Source organism: Trichechus manatus, unplaced genomic scaffold (assembly GCF_000243295.1).
Source record: "Trichechus manatus latirostris isolate Lorelei unplaced genomic scaffold, TriManLat1.0 scaffold00054, whole genome shotgun sequence".
Lineage (NCBI taxonomy): Eukaryota > Metazoa > Chordata > Mammalia > Sirenia > Trichechidae > Trichechus > Trichechus manatus.
Genome location: NW_004443990.1, coordinates 15172752 through 15195016, shown reverse-complemented (window position 1 = coordinate 15195016; position 22265 = coordinate 15172752). Strand labels below are relative to the sequence as shown.

Below are 22265 nucleotides of genomic sequence, written 5' to 3'. Positions count from 1 at the left end.
GGGCTCCCGCCGCTCCTTGCTCAGCGAGAGCGAGCGCGCCCGCAGCGCGGCGTATACCCGCTTCCACTGGCGCAGGCCGCTGCCCGCTTTCTGCAGGGAGACACACAGGGTGGGGAGAGAGACGGGATGGGAGGGGGTGAGAGGCCAGGCCCAGAGCTGGAGGGGGCCCTAGAAGTAGCAGAGAGTGGCCAGCAGTGGGACCCCCACCCCACTGCCTACCTTCTGCCCACAGTCACCAATAAGTTCTCCAGCCCCACACCTGCCTGGATACTCCTATCCATCATTCTCAATCCTTTCGAGGAGCTCCAACCTTCTCCACTCTTCATATATTGGCATCAGACACAACCGGAGCCCAGGAGGCAATCGAGCCTTCCCTACTCTGCACGACCCACCTTAAATAAAATTCGTGCAAAACCATCTCTAGTTCACACTCCCTCCAGATACTGCTTCCCTGCATAGCACTTGCTCTCTTTGCCTCTCACTCAAGACTCCACTCAGTGCCTCCTTCCATGGAAACTGCTCTCAAGGCCCTCCAAACCCGCCATGTCGTCAAAGCCAGTGGCCACTTCTCAGCCTTTGTTGTAACTCGGCCTCTCAGTGGTTTGGACATAGCCGCTGCTCCCTCCTTCTCCAAACCGTCTCTTGGCATCTGGGTTCCCATGTTCTCCGATATTCCTCCTAATTCCACTGGCTCCTTCTCAATCTCCTCTACACACACCCCCCCTCCACCACACACACACATCCTCTAGACCAGTGGCCCTCAACCAGGGGCAAGTCAGCCACAGGGGACATTTGGCAATGCCTGGGGACATCTGCAGTTATCACAACTAGGGAGGTGCTACTGGCATCTAGTGGGTAGAGGCCAGGGATGCTGCTAAACATCCCACAATGCACAGGACAGCCCTCACAGCAAAGAGTTATCTGGTCCAGAATGTCAATAGTGCTGAGGTTAAGAAACACTGCCCTACAGGAGGGTGAGCCCCAGAACTCCGTTCTGGGTCCTCCTTTCCCTGCCCTCCTCTCTCAGGGACATCACCCATGCCCCTGGCTCTAAATCCAGTCCATCTGCTGATGGGGTTTCCCAGATGCATATCCCTGCCCGCCATCTCCCCGAGCCACAGTCCTGTACCTGCCTGGCATCTCCACATGGACGTCCTGCAGGCACCTCACATGCTACTTGCCCATTACAGGGCACACAACTTTCCCCATCAAACGTGGTCTCCACTCCTACCCCCGTCTTCTCTAGATCAGTAAGTCCACCCAGTTGCCCAGAAACCTGGGAGTTGCCCTGACTCTTTCCTCTTCCTCACCTCTGATAGCCAATCCACCAGGAAGCCTCCAAAATATCACCTGTCACCTTCTTTACTGCTCCCACCCTTGTCCACGCCATCAACAACTCTGGCCCCGACAACTGCAAAGAATTTCCCAGTTTCCACTCTCACCTCCTTCAATCCATTCTCCACGCAGAAGCTGCATGAATCATTTTAAAACATAAAGGAAACCCTGTCTCTCCCCTTGCTCAGCAAGGGTTCCCATCACCTTGGAATCAAATCCAAGGCCTTTCGGGATCTGGCCCCTACCCTACCTCTTTCCAAACCCATCTTCTTTGCCTCTTCTGTCTCACTCTGTCCAGTCATAGAGGCCTTTTCCAGTTCCTTGAACAGCCATATCTTTGCTTTCTCAGGGCCTTTACACTTGCTGCTCCTTCTGCATGGAGCTCTCTTCTCTCTTGGCGTGGCTACCTCCTTCTCACCCTTTGATTCTACACTCAAACGTCACCAACATCAGTTCCTCAGTGAGGCTTCCCCTGACCATTTTTTTCTAAGGGCAATATCTGCCCTGCTCCCAACTTAAAATTGATAGCATGCCCCTGTTGGTTTTCCCTGGAGTGCATGTCGCAAGCTCAGGTTATCCTGTTTGTTGATTTCTCCTATTAAACTGTAAGCTTCTGGGTGGCAGGCAACTTGTCTCTCTCCCTTCCATACCCCAGAGCCTAGAACTGCCCAGGCACAGGAAACGTGCTCATCAGTAACTACTGAATAAGTCCATTAATGACCCTCGGAGCTTCCTAGGGCAGGGGCTGCATCTCCCCCATCAGACCAAGGGCTCCCTTCCTCTGGCTGGTGGCCCACCTGCTATTCAGCACTCAGCACAAGCTCTGCCCTCAGAGCAAACACATGAGGAAAGCTCCTGGCTTTGGAGTGAACACAGCCCACGACTGCCTCCCGACTGCCTCCCGTTTAGCTGATCCCAGCAGTGAGCCCCGCCCACCATTATGGACCTGCTGGACCAGGAAGGGGATGGATGTTCAGAGAAGGGAGACAGCAGGGTCCCACCAGGGAGAATTTAAGTGGCAGTGAGACGGTGACAAGGGCATCACTCTGAGATGGAACCAGCTGGGTGACCTCGGACGCGTCAACCCCCTCCCCTGGCATCAGTGTCCCCTGTCAGTAGAATGAGGGGTGAACTAGCTGGTCTCCAGGCTCAAATGCTGGATCTGTGACTATGGGGACTTGTCAGTCCCCACTCCTTCTCTGCTTGACAATCCACAGTCTCTGAAAGAAGTTGGGGGCTGGGAGGGGGCACAGGAGAGGTTTGAACTGCTGGAGTCAGACAACATCTGGCAGACAAACAGAACCCTGAACAGACCAAGGACCTGACGCTGACTAAGGACCCTCCCTAAATCCCAGGCCACGGCACTGAGGGGATGAGAGAACCTGGGTTTTGTCCTCCAGAACTGACCAGCAAGCAGGGAGGGGCCAGCTCTCCTCCTGCCCAGGAAACACTGAGAGGGGCTGGAAGGGAGTCCCCAGAGCCAGGGGACAGGCTACCTGGCAGGGAGGAGTCAGCAGCTGTCACAAGTGCCCTTCCAATGGCTCAAACGTTGGACTGAAAGGGTTTGTCCACTTGATCCCCCTTCCTCAGGCTCACCTCAGCTGGCACAGTTGACTCCTGCTCCCCCTCCTGGTTTAACTCCCATCCTGCTGACTCTCCTTTAGGTCTCCATCAGTAGCCTCATCTCCCCCACCCCACTTCCTCTCCCAGCCACTAAAAGTCAGGATTGCTCAAGTCTCCTGCCTGCATTCCGTGCCCGCACTCTGCATGAGCTCCTCACACCTACGGCTGCAGGTGCCCATGTACACACTGAAGGACAAATCTTCCCAGTACCAGCCTCCCTCCTGAGGGCCACACCCTCCAGCCTCTATCCCCAGGACACCTCCGCTGGGGTGTATCCCCGGGCCCTCGGTCTTCACATGGCCCCATGAGAACCCCTTGCTTCCTTTCCCCAAACCTGCTCCTTCTCCAGTGCCCTGTGGCTTAGGGGATGGTCCCACCACCCACCACCCCTCCCTCCCACAGCCCAAGCCAGGCACCCAGGAACTGTCATCCCCTCCTCTGTCCCCCCTCACCTCCTGCCATCAGTAAGCTGGGGCCATCTTTCCCTTGAATCTCTCCCTAAAGTGTCCCTCCCCTTGGCCCCAAAACACCACCCTGGTCAGGGCCCCACTCTTGCTCACCTGGACAAAAGCAATGGCGTTGTCTCCAACTGTCGCAGATGTAACGCTTATCACCTGGTATCGCACACCTCCCTACCACCATTTAAAACCCTGGAAAGGCTTCCCCTGGGTGCTGAGGCCCCACCGGCAGCAGCAGGCGCCCGACTCCCCACAACGCTTGCCCTCTGCGCTCCAGCCATCTGAGGTTTCAGCACGTCCCTTCCTGCTCTTCTCCCAGGCCACTTCTCTCCCTCCTGGCCCTCTCTGCTCTGGATCCTCACATATCCTCAGGTCTCAGCTTTCAGGAATCCCCCCTGCCCCCTAACCACCTCGCAGAGGTTAGGGTCCCTATTATATGTTAGACCCTTGAACTTTCCCATCATAACATGAAATTATCATGCAACATAGTTTTCTCTGCTTGTTGTGAGCCCCAGCAAGGCAGGGCTGGCCTGGCTTCCTCACCACTAAGCCCAGAACCTCAGCAGACAATCTCAAGCAGAGTCCAACTAAAACCCCAAACCCACTGCTGTTGAGTCGATTCCAACTCATGGTGACCCTATAGGACAGAGTAGAACTGAAAAGTGAGGCTCAGAGACGTTAAGGGGTTGCCCAAGGTCGCATGTTTGATAAGTGGTTGGGCAGAAACTCAAAGTCTGTCTGACTTCAAAGCTTATGTTCTTTCCTGATACCACAAGACCCCCAGAGTACAGGGTGGAAAATTCAGATAATAGCAGTAAGCAGAACAGTAGCCACTCCCGAGTGCCAGGCACTGGGTAAGGCCTTTACTTAGATCAGCTCATTTAATCCTCAGCAACAGGTTTATGAGCAGGGGATTATTAGCTCCATTTTACAGTCAAGGAAACTGAGCCATAGGTGCATCGTCCAAGCTCTCACAGCAATATGTGACACAGCCGAGACTCAACCCCAGGTTTATCCTAGCCACTGTCAGCTGTCTGGACTCTTGCAGGGACAGCGTGGAGCTGCAAAAGGGCTGCCTGTCTCTCCCCTCCTCCCAGGCCACCTCAGCGCAGGGCACCGGCCTAGGACCCCAAGGTTCATACCCCACAGATCCAAGGCCCCACCCTTCTCCTCTCTGGGATCCTACTTGTCTCCCCCCTTCTCCCCACCCACCCACCCTCTCCTGTCCCAGCCCCTTTCATCTCTCACCTGGATCTCTGTGGTGGCTCCTATCTGGTCTTCTTGCCTCTAGTTTGGCCCCCAGGAAGTCAAATGGGTCTTTTAAAGCTGTAACTACCTCCCGTAAGAGCTCCCAGGGGCTTCAATTGCCTTCGGAAAAACGCTAAAATTCTTGCTCATCCTGCAAGGCCCTGAAAGAGCTGACCTCTGCTTTCTTCTCAGGCCTCAGCTCCTCTAAGAGAATCACCCTGCCCTTGCCTTCTCATTTTCCAGGAGCCCCAGGAGCCACTTTTGGGGTGATATGCCAACTGGGGATCTTTGTGTGATCCTTTTGTCATTATTCCAAGCACAATTTGATCAGCTCCATCCCACACCAAAGACCATCTCTCTTTGCTAACCTCTTTTTAATGAGTTCTCTAAATCCCCCAGGAAGTTCTTCCTAGCATCTGACCTCTACCCCTCATGCTACAGCCTAAGCTGGTTTCCTTTGACTCAGAGGCTGTAGGGTGGGTGTAGGAGAAGCTGAAGAGTTATGCTGGGAGCCAGCGTCCATCCACCCCCAGCTCATTCCTCTTGCCGTCTTACCTTCCCCTTCTTGGTGAGGATCTGCTTATAATACAACCAGCCTTCTCTCTTGATATCGCTGAAGGTCGTATCCGAGAGGTCAGAGGTTGAGTGTCGCTTAGAAGGGGCGTCAGCATCTTCGGAGGTGCCCCAGCTATCCAACGACTGCAGCGAGACAACAGAGGGCAATTTAGTGTGGCTCCCACAGTGCCAGCATCTCAGGAACCCCATGGACCACGTGCAGCCGTGTGGGCCTGGTGTATGCCTGTGCCATGCTCCGACATGCCGTGTGGCCTCAGTGGCCTTGCTTGCCCTCTCTGGACCATTTGTGCTGAGGTCATGAGACGTGTGTAATGGGGAAGCCAGAAGGAAGGAAAAGCTATGACCTACCAGTGGACCACATACCTCACCACCTCAGAGAAGCCAATCTGGGACCTCCCTTAACTTTATAGACTGACAGGAATTAAGTAAACAGAGGAAGTGATTGTGACAACAAGAAGTTAAATAAACAGGGGAAGTGGGAACATCAACAAAGATGGAGCTCGTGGAGCAGGTAGTCGTGTCCACAAGGAGTTAAACAGAGGAAGTAATAGTGTCAACAGGACTCCAGCAACAGAGGTGACATGTCAACGGAGAGCTAAGTAAGCAGAGGAAGTGATAAGGAATAACTCAGGTGATAATATCATCAAGACGTTAAGCTAATCAGATGTATTATCAGTTTGAAATCAAGATGGCTCACCCAGTCCATCCATAATCAAGAGTTAAAAGTTACTTCAGATGTGACCTCATGTCTCCCTACGTCCTGAGGCTGCAGATGTCAGCCCCTCCATCACTTCTCGAAACCATGGCCCCCTTTTCAGCGGGCTCCCCTGTCCCTTGATGACATCATGCAAATATGGAATGAGTGCCCCTGTGCCAGGCACGGTGATAGGTACCAGGGATACAGCAGTGAACAAAATAAATGCAATTGCTGCCCTCAGGGAGCTTATACTCTAGCTAGGGAGATAGGCAAGAAACAAGATAAATACATAAACTGTATAACATGGTAAGTGTTTAGGAAAAAAACAAAGCAGCAACGGGAGACATGAAATTCAGGGGTGGGGCTGAATGTGGTTTTTGACTAAAAAATCTGAAGAAAGTAAAAAAGTCCCCTAAAGTCTTTTTTAAACCAAACAACCCCACCCACTGCCATCGAGTCCATTCTGACTCATAGTGACCCCACAGGGTTTCCAAGGCTGTAAATCTCTCCAGAAGCAGACTGCCACATCTTTCTCCTGTGGAGCTGCTGGTGGTTTTGAACCACTGACCTTTCACTTAGCAGTCGAGCGCTTTAATCACTATGCCACCAGGACTCCTTAAACCAAACAACAGTTTAGCTTAATTAGTAAAGAATGTCTGCCTTGTGCATTGTGCTCTTTTAAGAACCATCTATATGGGATCAAACCGACAACAGCAACTTGAAAGGTTAGACAGGAAACTTAGGGGGCAGTGAGTTTATGTTAGTGGGGGAGGAACCACTCAGAAAAGGACAGTGAGAATGGTTGCACAACTTGAAGAATATAATCAGTGTCACTGACTTCTACGTGTAGAAATTGTTGAATTGGTGTTTGTTCTGCTGTGTACATTCTCAACAACAAAAAATAAAAAAAGAAAGTAAAAAAGTGAGTCATGTGGCTATGGGGGGGGCTAGAGAGGTGGCATTCTAGGCAGAGGGAACAGCAAGTGCAAGGCCTTGGGTGGGCAGGCATACAGTGTCTTTAAGGGATGACAGAAGGCTGGTGAGACTGGAGCCATGTGGTTGAGAGGAGGGTGGCTGGGTGGAGGGAGAAAGGGGAAGATAGGAATAGGACTTTCCAATCACAGGGGTCTTCTCGCCACAGACCTGGAACCCTACCCCAAGGCTGTGCTCCATTTCTGAGGCATCATCCCCCTTCCCACACCCTTACCCCAGCCCCCTCACACTCACACGCACACACTTGGCGCTCACCCCATCAGTGAAGAAGCTTCGGAGCATCCGCAGGCTGGGTACTCGGTTTGGCAGGCGCCTGGGGAGTGAGGGCCGAGGTGAGAGATACAGGAAGCACAGCTTGCACCTCACTGTCTTGTCAGCCCCCAAACCCCAAGGCCAAGAGGACTTCCAGGGAGGGAGCACACTGTCCCTTGGGGGGATAGAGGACTCCAGGGCCAGGACCCCTGCCACAGCCCAGCCAAGGGAGTAGCTGGCCTAGGTGGCTGGGCGTGGCCCCACCCACCCTGCGTCTAGACCCGGCCTCACCGCAGAGCCCTGCCCTCATCCCGGAAGGTATTGAGCCCGTCGTCACAGGATTTGGAGCGCTCCGTGGTGATGGCCAGCAGGTAGGAGGAGCGGCGGCCAGCTTTGATGCTACCTGCAAAGCACCCACATTGGGCCCCAGGATCAGGGGGGCAGCAGGCCAGGAGCATCCCCGGAGCCCTCCCATTTGGGCAGGGCCAGGAGATGACTTTCCCCATGGGGCCCCACGGGCAGCAGGAACCAATCAGAAGAGTTCCAGACATTAGGCAGCAGGCCCAATAGAGACCCCTGGGGGCCAGGCAGCAGGGGTCAGGATGGGGAGGGGGCGCAGGGAGACTCACTGCAGTCCCGGGAGTAGTGGCGGCCGAGGGCAAAGGTGAAGGTTGGGGAGGACGGGCTGGTGCCCAGGACAGGGGCCGAGTTCATGGCGCTGGAGACCACTGCAGAGGCAGGGACGTGCTTAGCTTGGAGGTCGATGCTGGGGCTGGTGGGCTCATCTGCACAAGTGAAGGGAGTGGTGGGTGAAGGTGGCAGAAAGCCTGGGCTGGCCTCCCCGCCCCAGCCTTGCCAGCCCCATGCTCCTCAACTCTAGGCCCAGACCGCATCCCAGAGCTCCTCAAGCCCTCCAAGGCCCTGATGGTAGCACATCTTAGCTCCTGGCTCCCAGTCCCATTATCTTGCATTTCTGGTCTTCCAAACCCTAGACTCAGCCCAACCCATCCTGCTGCCTCACAGGCACCTCATATTCAACAAGCCCTAAACTTTTTTGTTCTTCCTGACTCACTCCTCATTGTAATATTGGGGTGAGGCACCACCCTCTAGCAAGGCCAGAAACCTGGGAATCATCCCCACCTCTCCACTCTCTCATCTCTCCCTTATCTAATACCTATTCTAAAGGCAAGCCATCAATAGTTCCCTCCGGATAAAGTCCAAACTCCCCAGTGACTGACAAGGCCCCTCAGGACCCACCCCCATGACCTGGAAGGGCTTCCTGTCTTTGCATATCCTGTTCCTTCTCCCTGGAATACTCTTCCCCTGGCTAACTCTTTCTCATCCTTCAGGTCTTAGCCAGAATGTTCTTTCTCCAAGATTCTCTCCTTCGCTCCCCATGCCCCAGTCTAGGTTATTTGCCTTCCTAAGTTCTCCCAGAGTTTCCTGTATTCTTATCACACTCCACCCTGCTGGACTGTTGTTGTCTGATTGTCTCTTTCCCCTGCTGGACTGTACACTCCATGAGAGCAGGGAGCCTAACACAGTGCCTGACATCAATACTGTTGGAAAGATGGAGGGTGGATGGAAGGAACACAGAATAAAAGGAACAAAGGAAGGATGAAATAAAGAAAGAATGAAAGGATAGAAAGATGAGTGAAAGGAAGGAGATGAAAGAAGGAAAAATGGATGGATGGATGGATGGATAGCAGAAAGGAAGGGAGGGAGGGAGGGGTGAAGGAAGAGAGAGAGGCAGAGAGGAAGGGAAGGAAAGGTGAATGAAAAGATGGTTGAAAGGATAAATAAATGAGAATTAGGATAAAAGAAAGAATTAACCGAAGGAAGGATGGAAGGATGGATGGACAGAATGGATGGATGGAAAATGGACAGACAGAGAAACAAGATGATTCCCTCAGGCCAGAGTTTTGCCCACAGTGGACAGATGGGTAGGGTACAATAGGGCACAGACAACCAAGTCCCCCAAGACAGTCACCTGCACCATTACTCACCAATGAAGGGAATGGAAGCCAGAGAGTCTTCAGTAGTGGCCAAAGGGGCCATCTTCCTGCCTGGGTGCTCTCCTCGCTCACTGGCCTCTGGCTCTGCAGACTCGTCACCAAACCCGAGGTTCATCTGTCTTGCAGGGGGCAGCTGGACCTTGCGGCCCGTTGGAGGCTTCTGCCTCAGGACCACTTCGTCACGGCGCTCCTCAGTGGGAGGCTCCAGGGTCCGGGTGCTGGACTCTGGCCGGACAGCCCTGGGTGGCTCAGAGGCCTCCGGCGGGAACAATGCAGGGGACTGGGCCAAGCTGAAGGTAGGCAGCCCCCCAAAGGGTGAGTCTCGAAAGGAGAGTGCGTGCAAGAGGCCAGTCCGGCGCTGGAACGATGGGCTGTAGCTCCGGTACCCGATGTACCCGATGTCGTCCAGGCCCTGCAGGCCGGTTGGGGGTGGGGCCTGGGGCCCGGACATGTCCCGAGCTGGACAGGCAGTGGGGCGAGCAGACGGACGCTGGGAAGCCCAGCCACAGCGCTCCAAGCGGGGTGACACCAGGGTCCCTGGCCCCAGTGCCTCAGCCGAGCGAGCGACCCGGCTCAGGTAGTCGTCTGAGCGGGCTCGGTGCCAGCCCTCCTGGCCCAGCTGGCTCAAAGCATCCTGGGAGGTGGAGCAGGGCCATGGGCGGTGGGCAGTCACATCCTCCAGCCGGTCCTGGGAGGCACTGCGGGCCCGGGGTGGCATGGTTGGGCACCGTCTCTCCCCTGCCCTGCGGGGCACCTGGTTCGATAGCCAGTGTGACAAGGCCTGCTGGCACTCCAGTCTGCTGGGGGGCACCCGGCTGCCGGGCTCTGGGAAGGCACGGGGCGTCCGGGGCTCCGAGCGGAGGCAGGGGAAGGCACCAGGGCTGGGGCGGGGCTGGCTCATCCCCAAGGAGGGGTTGTCTGGAAGGGCACAAGCAGCAGATGGGACTCGGGGCCCTGGGTCACTCCAGGCAGCAGGACTCCGGGGGTCACTGGGCAGTGCTGAGAGGGGCTCAGGCACCATAGCGGCCCAGGTGGTGACCCGGGCGGGCGGGGCATAGGTCTTGCGGGGGTAGCAGAGGGGCGGTGGCTCTGGGATGCTGCGGGCCTCTCCAGAATACGGCTCGTTCCCCTTCAGGTAGGCGTCCTGGGAGTAGGCCTGGCCAAAGACACAGAGGCACGTAAGTGGGGCTGGACAGGTCCACAGGGCAGGGCTAGTGCAGCCCTGGGGAGGTCAAGGATCTCCGAGAAGGAAGGGGACTGAAGGGAGAGGACCTACTGGGAGAGTCCTGAGTAGGTGCGTGCTGGGGGCCGCACCCCAGAGACACTTCAGAAGGAAGACAAAGAAGAATTAAGAGGCTTTTGAGAATCCACACACACACACCTACTTGAGAAAGAGACAGGGTTTCCTCTGCCTGACTTCTATGAGGCTCTGGGCCTGACTTCTCTAAGACTTATGACAAGGACTGCCTTTAGCCACAAACATTCCAACATATTTCCTGGGGTCCTCCCCACTCCTGGCCTCAGCAGCCTTCCTGCTCTGGTCTCTTATGGCCAGCGATGCCCACAGCCTCTGGGGTAGAGCTGGGAACTCCAAAAGAGACCAGTCAAGGCGGCAGACGACAGAGAAGGAAGCCAGCTGGGGGTGGGCTGGGGCGTGGGCGGAGGTTGGGAAAGCCCAGCTGTCCACCGATCCCCTGGATGGCGAGCTGGAGGCCTGGCTCCTGGACCACTGAGGGGGAGGAACGTGCCCACCTTCTGCCCTCTGGGCTGGCCTCAGAAGAGGGGCCAGACAGGCAGAGGGGCCTTGAGCCACCTTCTGCCACCCCTAGGCCTGGAATTTGGCACTGGGAGCTGAGCCTGGCGCTGCATTGCTGAGGAGTGACAAGGCTGGCGCCCAGGCCCAGCCAAAAAAGGATGTGGTCCCCAGGGACAGCGGCCTTGTGGCCTTGGCTCAGCCTGGCCTTAATGAGCTGCTGGGGGGCCTCCTAAGGGCTAAGCATCAAAGGAAGGGAGGGTGAAATTAAACACACACACACACACACCCCACCACAAGAAGACACTGTAACATACACACCCAGAAACACATTCACACACACAGAGCAAAGCACAATGAGACACACACACACACACACACAGCTACACCCCCAGTCCCAAGCAGACACATCATGTGATGAGGACGAGCTAACCACACCTGCACACACTCAGCCCCTTCAGACCCGCACACACAGGGCGGCCACTCACATACCTCTCCCTCCTGCCATCCTGCCGGCTCCCGTGGCTTCCCGCATCACATCACGGTGGCGCCGGCCTAGGCAGCATCCCGGCCCGCCTCCGCCCTCCCCACCCCCTGCTAAGCCCCCTCTGACCACTTTGCCGGCCCTGGCCTTTGGACCCCCTCAGTCTGCCCTCCCTGCGGCTCCCCCGCAGCCCCCACCTGGCTCGACGCTGCCTGGCAGGAGGAGGAGGGAGGGGAGGATGGGTGTGGAGGGGCCTCGCTGCGTCGGCGGTGGCGTCAGCAGCTGCCGCAGCCCGATTGGCCTCCAGCCTTGGCTCCCAACCACAGGAATGCCTGGGCCCCACCCTCTGGCCAGCCGGGATAGGGTGCGGGGGAGCAGAGGTCCCTAGATGCTGATATCTAGGGCTGCCTGCCCACCCGAGGCTGGGTAGCAGAGTCCTAGGCTGCTGCCCTTCCTACCCCTTGTCCCACCAGCTGGAGAGAGTCGGGGACACCCGAGGCCCCACCCTGTCGCCCTCCCCAATAGCTTGCCTCGCCTCCTCCTGGGGGGAGGTGCACGGGCAGGGCCTTTGAGACTTGGGGTGAGCCATCCACCTCTCTGAACCCCCAGCCTTGCCTCCCCCTCCCCAGGAAGGATAAGGGGACAATCGAGGTCAGGGGGTGGAAGTTCCCAGAGGGGCATGGTGCCAAGCATGGCACTGTGATTATAGTGATTACGAGAGCTCGTCCTCATCCAGGGCAGAAGCCAGCAGGGCAGCTCCCAGGGCCTCCCAGGCTTGGCCCCCAGCCCTCCCCTGGGGAGCAGTGACCTCAGGGGCAAGCAAGCTGACATCTGGCTAGGACCCATGAGACCAGGGAACCGGACACTGGGTAGAGAGGACTGCCCTGGGCTCTGGGTCAGAAATGGGCTGGGGAGAGAGGAGGGCAGAGAGAAAGAGGGAGCGTGTATGTGTGTGTGTGCATACGGTATAAATGGATACACATAGACACATGCGTGCAGGATATACCGTTTGTGGTATGTGCCCTCACCGTGTGTGGCGGGCAGGAATGCCCACGGGGAGAGGGTTCGGAGTGTGCATTATGACTGTATATGTTTGGGCTATGGCAATATTTGTGAGCAAATGCCCCTGTGTTGTGCTGGAACAGGCTGTGATGTTTGTGGGCACACGTGCTATGATAACAGCAAGGCTTTGTGAGGCCAGTGAGTGTTTTGCTGAGGTGGTGAGAAGTCAGATGCTGTGATGTACTGTGGTGTGTGTATGTGTGTTGTGAGGAGTTCGTATGTTGGTGAATGTTTGACTTGTGGCGTGTTGGTGTTTGTGAGCATGTGTTATGGTGTTTGTGAGTGTATGTATTGCAGCACACTGCAATGTTTGGGGGTGTGTGGTGGGTGTCTGTGTGTAGCACTGAGGTGTGGTCTGTATCATGGCATGTGCCTTGTGTGGCGTGTCTTGTGTGTTGTGTGTGTCTTATCGCATACTGTGGTGGTACAGCATGCTGTATGAAGGGGCCTCTGTGGGGTTGTGTTATGTGGCTGCGTGTCTGGTATGTTCTGCTTGTGTACTGTGGTGCATGGTGTGTTGTGTGAATGGAACACATGACGGTGGGGTAGGTGGGGTGTACTGTGGGGGTACTTAGTATGTGCTGTGTAAGTGTGTGTGGTGGGCCAGGTGGACACACCTATAGAAGACACACTCATGGAGCCTGTCAGGGAGACGGTGTGGGGAGCAGGCATCTCTCCTGGGTGCCGACAAGAATGCGTCAGTCTGGCAGGGCCCGCTGGGCTACCCTCCTTCCAGATACCCCAGCAGGAATCCTGCTTGCCAAAGCCAGCGTCTCCCCTCCCCCAGCACAGAGCAGCCTGGAATGAAGCAACAGTCAGTCCCAGCCCAGGGATGGGCCTGGCATGTCGATTGGGCAATGCTGGGCCATGCTGCCCCCTACACCCTAGGATCGGCCCTTTTCTCTCTGCCTCCCAGGAGGGCTGATGCAGGAGTGAGGGCCTGAGGAGAAGGGTCTAGGGGTCCCCCACTTCAGAGAGCAGGGGTGGGACTCACCAGCTGAAGGATGTCCTCGTCTTTGGGCATGATGGAGAGCTCCAGAGTATCATCGCTAAGGAGACAGGGCAGAGGGTTATGCTGGGCTGAGGCAACCGGGGCTGGGAGAACAGGGATCCCGGTCGCCAGGGTAGCCCCAGGGCCAAAAGGGTGTGCAGGGACTTGGTGGGCCAGGAGCTATTACGGGGAAGGGAGGTAGGGGGCGCTCACCTATTCTGGATCAGAGCTATGACCTGGGAGTAGGTCTTGCCAATGATGCTTTCCCCATTCACCTTCACCAGCCGGTCTCCTGAGGACAAGGGGCGAGGCCATGTGTGAGTGGGCATGGGGCATCCACAGCCCCACCTGAGAACTCCTGTATCAAGTATAGATGACAGTGGGGGGACAGGAATCTCCTCAACATCTAGATTCCAGAATCCCATCCTAACTGGAGGGTAGGGAGAAGAGACCCAGAAGGGTGCGGAGAGCCAGCTAACTGGGACAGCTCACCTGTGCGAAGCCCTGCCCTGTGGGCTGGGCCATCATCCTTCACATTCTTGACAAAGATGGTATCCATGGGCTCCAGGCGGTGCCGGGGGGAGGGTCCTGGTGGGCATCAGCCAGGTTAGCTGGGGGTGGCTGCTGAAGGTCACACCCATGCACAGCTACACACACAGGGGACACACTCAGAATGATCATACTCACAGACACAAACAGATACACAGACCCACACAACCACAGGGACACCATAAACAGATCCAGGGATGCACAGAATCAGACGAGAGGACACACACCTGGAGGAGGGAAAACGTACACTGACACACAGAGTCACTCCTTAAGGGCCTGCTGTGGACCGGGACCGTGCCAGAAACTAGAAAAAAGGAACAAACACAGTCTTTGCCCTTTAGGAGCTCACTGTCTAGTGACCAAGACTGACAGGATAAAAAAAAGGAAACGGTGCTTTAAAAGAGGCCGGTATCAAGTCCCGAAGCTGCACAGGTAAGCAAAGGAAGGCCCTCAAGCTCCCAGACACACGGAGGAGCACAAATCCAACGTTCACACCTCCCACCCCATCCCTTCCCCAGCAGAGACCTGAGGACCCCGGGGTGGACATTCACCTCCTGATGACACCACATTACACCCCAGCAATACTCCTCCACTGCATCAACACTCCGCTGACTGTCTGTATCAGCATAATGGGCTGTTCCTCCCTCACCACGAGTCGCTGGGACAGGGACTCAGGAAGACATGTCCCCATGGCTGCCCAGTAGAAGCCCCATTGGCAGAGCCTGTTTAAGGAGTTCTGCCTTGTATACCCCCAGGGAGCCTGGGTGCCATCAAGAGGCCCTCTGGGATAGCAAGGGTGACAGCAAGGGAAGTTACTCTCACACCTGAAGAGAGAAGGACCTTAGGGCCCCCTTACGCCCAACAGGACCCGACTTTCCCCATCCCTAAGGACAGCCCTTTCTCAGCTCACCCCAGCCCCCGCCCCTACGCTCTGCAGTCCCTGCCTGTGCCTCTGTTGGTATCTGTCTGTGCTGGAGCAACTTGAGGGCAGGGGCCAGGTCTTAGGTTCCCGTCTGCTCCCCCCACGTGCCCCACACAGAGTATGGAATGGACAGACCCAGGGAGAGACAAACGTGAGGGAAGAAAGAGGCAGAGAGAGAGACACCGAGGAGGCAATGCCCAGAGTGAGCCAAACCAGCAAAAGAGAAGAGACAAGACTAGGAGGGACGGGATGGGACCAGATGGGACAGGACTGGAAGGGAAGGGAAGGGAAGAAGAGGAGGAGGAGAGGGCATGGAGAAGGAGAGAGAGAAGGAAAAGAGAACAGAAGTTGGGGTGGGGAGCACAGACCAGCAAAACAGGCAGACTCGGGGCAGAGGGAAAGAGACAGAAGGTGGAGGATGAGTCCGGGCGCAGCCCCAGCCCCTGGTGCCCACCCCTCGCCACTCCTTACCTCCTCCTCGGCCTCCATTCTCTTCCTCCTGCAGGGGGCAGAGAGGTGGGTGTGGGCCCTCAGCCCGGCCCTCAGCAGCACGGTTGGGGAAGGCGGGGGGTGTAGAGGGGAAATGTGGGGAGCAGCTCCAGCAGGGCGGGCCCTTCTCGCTCCCACCACCCAGCTGCCTCACCCCTTATCTCCCTTCAACTAGCCCAGCTGTGGGGGTTGAGGAGTGGGAGGGTTGTCAGCTGGGACATCAGAACCAAGGCCAAGACCACCGCCCCGCTCTCACTCCTGCTGCACAGATCCCACCATCCCAGCATTCATTGGGTGGACCCATGGCCCCTTCCTTGAGGAGCTCCCAGCCCCCGCACAGAAGACCCAGGCACACACAGATAAGCAGGCATGACGAGTGCAAACAGTGACTATCAGCTCTTAGAGAATGGGAAGGGAAGGGCTGATTACAGTCCTTGGGGGGAGGGGATTTTGTGCCAAATTTGAGGGAGGCGGGGAGAAGGCATTCTGGGTAAGGGGAATGGAGTGTGCAGACACTTGATGGCAGGCTGCTAACCGAAGGGTCAGTGGTTCGAACCCACCAGCCACTCTGCTGGAAAAAGAGTGACAGTCTGCTTCCATAAAGATTATAGCCTTGGAAATCCTACGGGACAATTCTACTCTGTCCTATAGGGTCACTAGGAGTCGGAATCAGCTAGATGACAATGTTTTGTTTTGTTTTTTAATTTTTAAATATAGGGCTGGATCAGCTGAGCTAAAGTAGAACGTCAACATCAGCAAGTGACAAAGGAGACATTCACAAGTCAGACAAAAGCACTCAGGTTTGAAGGGAGACAAAGACGGAGCCAATGAAGGTTCTTGAGGGGGAGAGGGTGGGTGTGAAACTAGCATTAGGGAAGAGGATTCTGGCAGCTAGGTGCAGAGGTCAAAACGGAGTTGAGGACCCACTGGGAGGCCACTGGGATCATCCTGGTAAGTGAGGGGGAAGGACATTGGATTTGGGGAGGAATTAGGAATGAGGAAATGGTCAGAGAGACAGAACAAGCCAGCAGGATGTGGCACTTTAAAGCTGGAAGAGACCTTTGTCTTCATGTCATCCAACCTCCTCCATGGATACACCCATTTTACAGATGACAGGGCATGACTGTCCAAGACCACCCAGAGACTTGGCAGCAGAGCCAGGCCAGAATCCAGGACTCTGACACCCCAGCCAGGACAGGGTGGGCCACAGGAAGGCTGCTGGGCACTGCTGGAAAGCAAGCCCTGTGTCCCACCCCCCCCATGGGGATAGGTATCCACTGATGTGAGCTGACAACCCAGCGAGTGGGTGGCAAAGGCAGACAGATGCATTTAGACGGCTGAGTGGCTGAGTTCCTGTAGGCTCCCAGGCAGGCAGCAGGAAGGAGGGGAGAATCAGCCTCCTCCTGCCTCCAGGCCTTGGCCCCTCCAAGCCCTGGGCAGGTTCTGAGAAGGGGATGGAGCCTGTCCCTGGCTTAACACGACCAGGGGTCTTCCAGATCCCCATGTGAGCAAGGTCTCTCTGAGACAGGTCCACTATCCAGCCTGGACCGCTGCAGGTTGTTTCTGTCATTGCCACCCCTCACCCCTGAGAGAAGGTGGCAGGGGCCAAGAAGGGTGAGCATTCTGAAGAAAGAGGGAAGGAAGAAATGGAGGTTCCAGGCAATTAGGGGACTGGTATCCTTGGGCATCAGGGGTGGGGCAGTGCCCCCATACCATCAGCCCTCACTTATGCTAAGCACAGCTGCAGCCAGTGAGAACAGTTATGCAGTTGCACCCAGACTCAGACATGGAGATGAAAGTGGCACAGTTCCATGAACACACTAGTGTATGTACAGACAGCTACATGCATGCATACAGATAATGCACACATGCATGTGCATGACCATCATAGCACACGTGCACATGTGCACACAAAGAGAGACACGCAAGCACATACAGGCACAGACAGTGAAATCTGATGCCTTGGTTCTCTGGCAGGTGGGACCAAGGTCCCCAAGGGAGAGTCCCCCAACAGCTGTGCAGGCTAATCCCAGCCCTGGGGGTGGGGGGTGGGAAAGAAGGGTCATTGACTCCATAATAAATCTGTCTCCTTCCCTGCTGGGAGAGGGGTGGAGGAAAGGAGTACAGCCCCATGGGGAGCCCTGGTTCCTGCCTGGGCCCCCCTCATGTTTTCCTTCACTCCTGCTTTATTATCAGGGACCTCTCCCTGCAACCTAGATCCTTGAGTTAGGTGCGGAGACCTAGTTCCTGGACTCAGAAAACTTGACGTTGATATTAGGGCTGGAAGAGTCCTTAGGGATTAAGTAACTAAATGCTCTCAGGTTATAGCAAAAGATATGCAGCCCCAAGAGCCACAGGAGGTTGGTGTTATACCAGGACTAGAACCCAGGTCTCCTTCATCCCAGCCCAGGGCTCTTTCCAGCACATACAGCTGGGGCTAGTATCGGCCCGGCGTGCTCTGAGAAGAGTCCCAGAGGTGGGTTGGGACAGGCTCCCAGAGAGCTCAGGCTGGAAAGGAGGGCAGCAGACCCAGCTGAGAAGAGGCCAGTGGACAAGCGGCCTGGAAAATTCCATCTCTTCTAAGAAGGTCAGTCTCCTTTGAGAGGCCAAGTGTCTGGGGGTGTGAGATGAACATCCTGGCTCCCCCACCTCTAGGTCCCTTGCCCTGAACCAGCCACCCCTTCCCCTGAGAAGACCACATCCAGAGAGGCTTGATCACACAGTGCAAATGACCCGGCCATGATGATCACACAGTGCAAGCGACAGCCAGGGGTGTCCCTGCCTCCCTGTGATGCTCCTCCCCAGGCCACAGTAAAAGGGAGTCAAACTGGACCTCAGGAAGGATTGCTTCTCAGGGAGGGTCAAAAGGACCATGGAGGGGACAGATGCCGAGAAATCTCCCCTGGCCTGCAAAAGCTTCCCTGGCCAGCGGGGGCAGTGGCATAGCTGGGCATACCTTCAGGCTGCAGTGCACGGCCGACTCGGGCGGGTACACGATGAAGTGGCGCAGGGTGAAGCCGAAGCCATCCTGGAGACTTTTGTGCAGCAGCAGTGTGCGGGGCCCCTGCCAGCGGAGGGGGCGCCCAGCAGAGCACCCATCTCTTGGGCCCAGTGGCGGCTGTGGGAGCACAGGGAGACAAGGCTGAGCGCCAGTGTGGCCCGAACTCCCGACTTTGCACACTCGCCAGCTCTCTCTGCAGCCCAGAGGACGAGGACGTGAGGAGGACCAGGAGAAGCCCATGGACCCTAGGGGTGTCAGGCACCCTCCCTGCCCCTGACCTCCTCCTCACCTCTTCCTTCTTTTCCCACCCTCATCAGCCCAACGGCTCCTGCCTTCTTTCTTTTCCCCTCAGTCCCTCCAGGATGCCTTTGCCTCCAGGGATATAACTCGCTGCAGCGAACCGCGGGTCTGTTCAGTTCAGATCAGCAAACGTTCGCTGAGCACCTCCTAGGTGGGCACCGACCATGCAGCCTTCCTGCCTGGGAAGTGCCTGCTGCTGTCTGAGCTCACTCCTGCCTGCTGCATACTCACTCACACACATGCACACAGACATGCGTGTAACATGCTCACACAGACAGACACACATGCACACATATGCAAACAGACACACACCATAGACACACAAACACGTGCACACATGGCTGCAAACATGCACGCAGACACAGATGAGGACACACATACACAATTACACACACACAGGCACACATGGCTGCAAACATGCATGCAGACAGATGAGGATACACATACACAATCACACACACACAGTCAGACACAACCACACAGATTTTCAGACACACATACAGACACACGCACACAGCACACACCGCAGACATACAGGCATGCACATGCACACTTAGGCAGACACACAGATGTGTACACACGAATCCTTCAGGCGCAGCAGTAGGACACGTGTGGGACTAAGAGCAGAGAAGGAGTGGAGCAAACATCAGACAACAGAAGGGCCTTGTGGAGGCTCTGGACCCAGCTCAGAGGTCTGACTGGTTCACCCGAACAGAGCAGCCCACTAAAGGGGGTACTTTGCCCTCTGGCCCACCTGCCGGAATACTTGGGATTCCCTGAGATGACATGGAAGAGGGTGTCTGAAGACAAGGGCAGGGGGTGCACAGGTCTGTTTCTGGGACACGAGGAGGAAGAAGATGGACAGTGTAGTGCCTGAGAGCGGCTTCCCTTCAGGTCCCCTTCTCGGATGCAGAGAGAGAAAGCAGGTGACAGGAGGATGTCAGAGAGATGTGAGCCCAGGAGACAGACTGGAGAAGACTAGAGCCAAGGGGGAAGCGCTGAATGAAAAGCCAGAAGGCCTCCATTTGGGGCTCTTGGACCCCCAACATCACGCAGCCTAGCCTACCCACTGGCCCCAATTCAAGGTCTCCACCAAGAGGCAGTGCTTAGCCCCCTCACTCCCCCTTGGCAACAGGCAGGAGCCTCCAGCAGAGGGAAGAAAGGAGGGGCTGGTACAGAGGGAGAGAAGCCACCAGTTCTGAGGTAAGGAGCTCCCACCTCACTGTTACGTCTCCACCCCTTCCCCCACTAATGGCTGCAGAAAGCTCACAAATTCTTTCGTGTATCCATCCATCCGCCTGTGCACAGGTCAGGGGGAAGGGAACCAGCCGGTAAGCAGCCCTATGCTAGGGATTTCTGCATGGGGTGGGACACTGGGCTGCCGAGGAGAAGGCTGGGGGAAGGGGATATGTCCTCAAATTGAAAAGATTAAAGAAAAAATGTGACAGAGGCAATAGGCTTGCTTCATATAGTCCCAGAGGACAGAGCCAGGTGGAAGCTACAAAGAGGCTGAGAGGCACCGGGCAAGGGAGACTGTTCTAATGGAAAACTACCAGGATAAGATTGTGAGCTCCCCGTCCCTGGGAGGAGTCAAGCAAAAGCTGGAGGACCAATTGGGTGTGAGGTCCCATGATGGCCCCTCAGCTCCTACTGCTGTAGCTACAGCCCGGCCTTCCCTAGTGAGCCCCACACCTCCATGGGAGTCTGGGGAACCAGAGAAGAACATTCTCTGGGAATTCTGCTGAGGTCTGAAATCCCCTGGATTTCCTATCTCTGCTGACCTGACAAGGAACGGATCAGAGAGAGGAGGGCCTCAGGGGACCTACCACGGCCCTCTCCTACCAGAGCCCCTGCTCCTCCCCAATGTGGGCTGCCCTCCCTCCATGCCCCCCACCCAGGCTCAGAGCTGAGGCTGTTTGCAGGGCCCATTGTCTTGCTGGTGTCCTGGATTAAGGTTTAAGCCACCAGCTGCCCCAGTGATAAGAAGAGGCTGGGACAGGTCCCCACATGCCCCCCCACTCCTCCCCCAGCACACATCCTGCCTGGAGCTGCCAGCTGCCTGGGGGCGCCACTCCCTGGGGGGCCCTGCCTGTAATCCAGGGCAGCAGGCATGCCTTACTCTCTCAGGTCTCCTCCTCACTCAGGCCCTACTGGGACCCCCTCCCTTATCTCTGCCTCTCCCCTTCCTCTTTTCCTTCCTTCCAATCTCCCTTCCCCCATCTCTTTCCTACTAGGCTCTCGGAAATGTCAGTGTGGTAATCCCCCTGCCTGAAGAGGAGACACCACAGCCCCCAATAACAGCCAGATCTGGCATCTCCTCTGTAGGAAGTTCTTCCTTAGGTTTAACCTCAGTCTTTCATGCTGTTATACATGTATGTTTCCTCTCCTCCCCTCTGACCTGGAACAACACTGGGTCTTGCTTTCATCTTGAGGGGGATGGAGGTGGCGGATGCAGAACAGAGAGGGATCCAGCAACAAGAACTAGAAAGATGATTAGATTAGAGAGGAGCACAGCTCACATACACCCCCAACTCTGCCTCTCTGAGGCAGGCACGGGGACAAGGTGATGGAGAGAGAGGGGGTCAGAGGGGCACAGGGACATTACTGATTGAAGCTCTCCAGACCCAGGCCTATTTCCAACCATCCCCACCCTCATGCTAGGAAAGAAAGAGACATCCAGAAATACCAGCTGATGGTGGGATTAGGGCAGGCGGCCCCAGGGCCACAAATTAGGCAGAAGTGGGCACGTGGTGGGCTGGCAACATCAGAAACCAGAACCCAGGAGTCCTGCTCCTGCCCCTCTAGGAGCATAAAGAGGTCATTGCAGGGAGCACAGCGTTCATGCTGGGCATGGTGCCCAATGTGACTCACACCCTACCAGCCCAGTCCTGGACATCAGAAACACAGCACCCCCCCCCCGCCACCACCACCAATCCTGCCGGTGGTCACCCTGAGCTCACTTACTACCTACTGCAGCCCATTCTGCCTCCTGTCTCCTTTGCCCATTAGAAAATCCTTGTGTGCCCCTGTGCCCAGGTCCTCTACCAGGGGTACAGCAGAGTGGTTTCCACTGTGCCACTTCATGGTACCCCTGTCTGGCTCCGACTCAGGGTCCTTACAGCCCAAACTCTCTAGGATTCCTCCATGGACCTCTTCAAACTGCCCTGGCCCTTCCATCCTTTCACTGTCTGTATATCAAGATGGCTGAGCCCAATGGAGGTCACAACTGCGGAACCCAGACTAGGGGTTGCCACCCAGCACCCCTGAAAGAGCGCCAAGCCTTCCACCCTTCCCCATCTCCCAAGCTCCTCACTCACTCCCCACTCGAAGGACATGGGTTCCGGAATGCAGGGTGCATACAGCTCCAAGAACACAGGGAGTTGGTGACCCGGTCCCACCCACTCCCTGCCAAGGCCTGCTCAGCCTGCCTCAGGCCTCGCCAGACCCGCGGCGGCGCTCACCCTGGCCCGGCGCGACCCGGACGCGCGGCGGTCGCTGTGGCAGAGGTACGGCAGCC

General features: G+C 56.3%; 1 protein-coding gene across 1 annotated transcript in view; it reads right to left on the bottom strand.

Annotated features, from left to right (window-relative positions):
* ARHGAP23 (Rho GTPase activating protein 23) overlaps positions 1-22265 on the bottom strand; it is a 69229-nt gene that overhangs the window by 24890 nt on the left and 22074 nt on the right. The window contains exons 3-13 of the mRNA XM_004378122.1: positions 18404-18565; positions 15430-15457; positions 13980-14075; positions 13701-13779; positions 13491-13545; positions 9189-10353; positions 7812-7967; positions 7474-7585; positions 7186-7243; positions 5220-5363; positions 2-90 (exon numbers count right to left, since the gene is read on the bottom strand). Coding sequence (XP_004378179.1) covers positions 2-90; positions 5220-5363; positions 7186-7243; positions 7474-7585; positions 7812-7967; positions 9189-10353; positions 13491-13545; positions 13701-13779; positions 13980-14075; positions 15430-15457; positions 18404-18565 — 2144 coding nt within the window. The remainder of the gene's footprint in view (position 1; positions 91-5219; positions 5364-7185; positions 7244-7473; positions 7586-7811; positions 7968-9188; positions 10354-13490; positions 13546-13700; positions 13780-13979; positions 14076-15429; positions 15458-18403; positions 18566-22265) is intronic.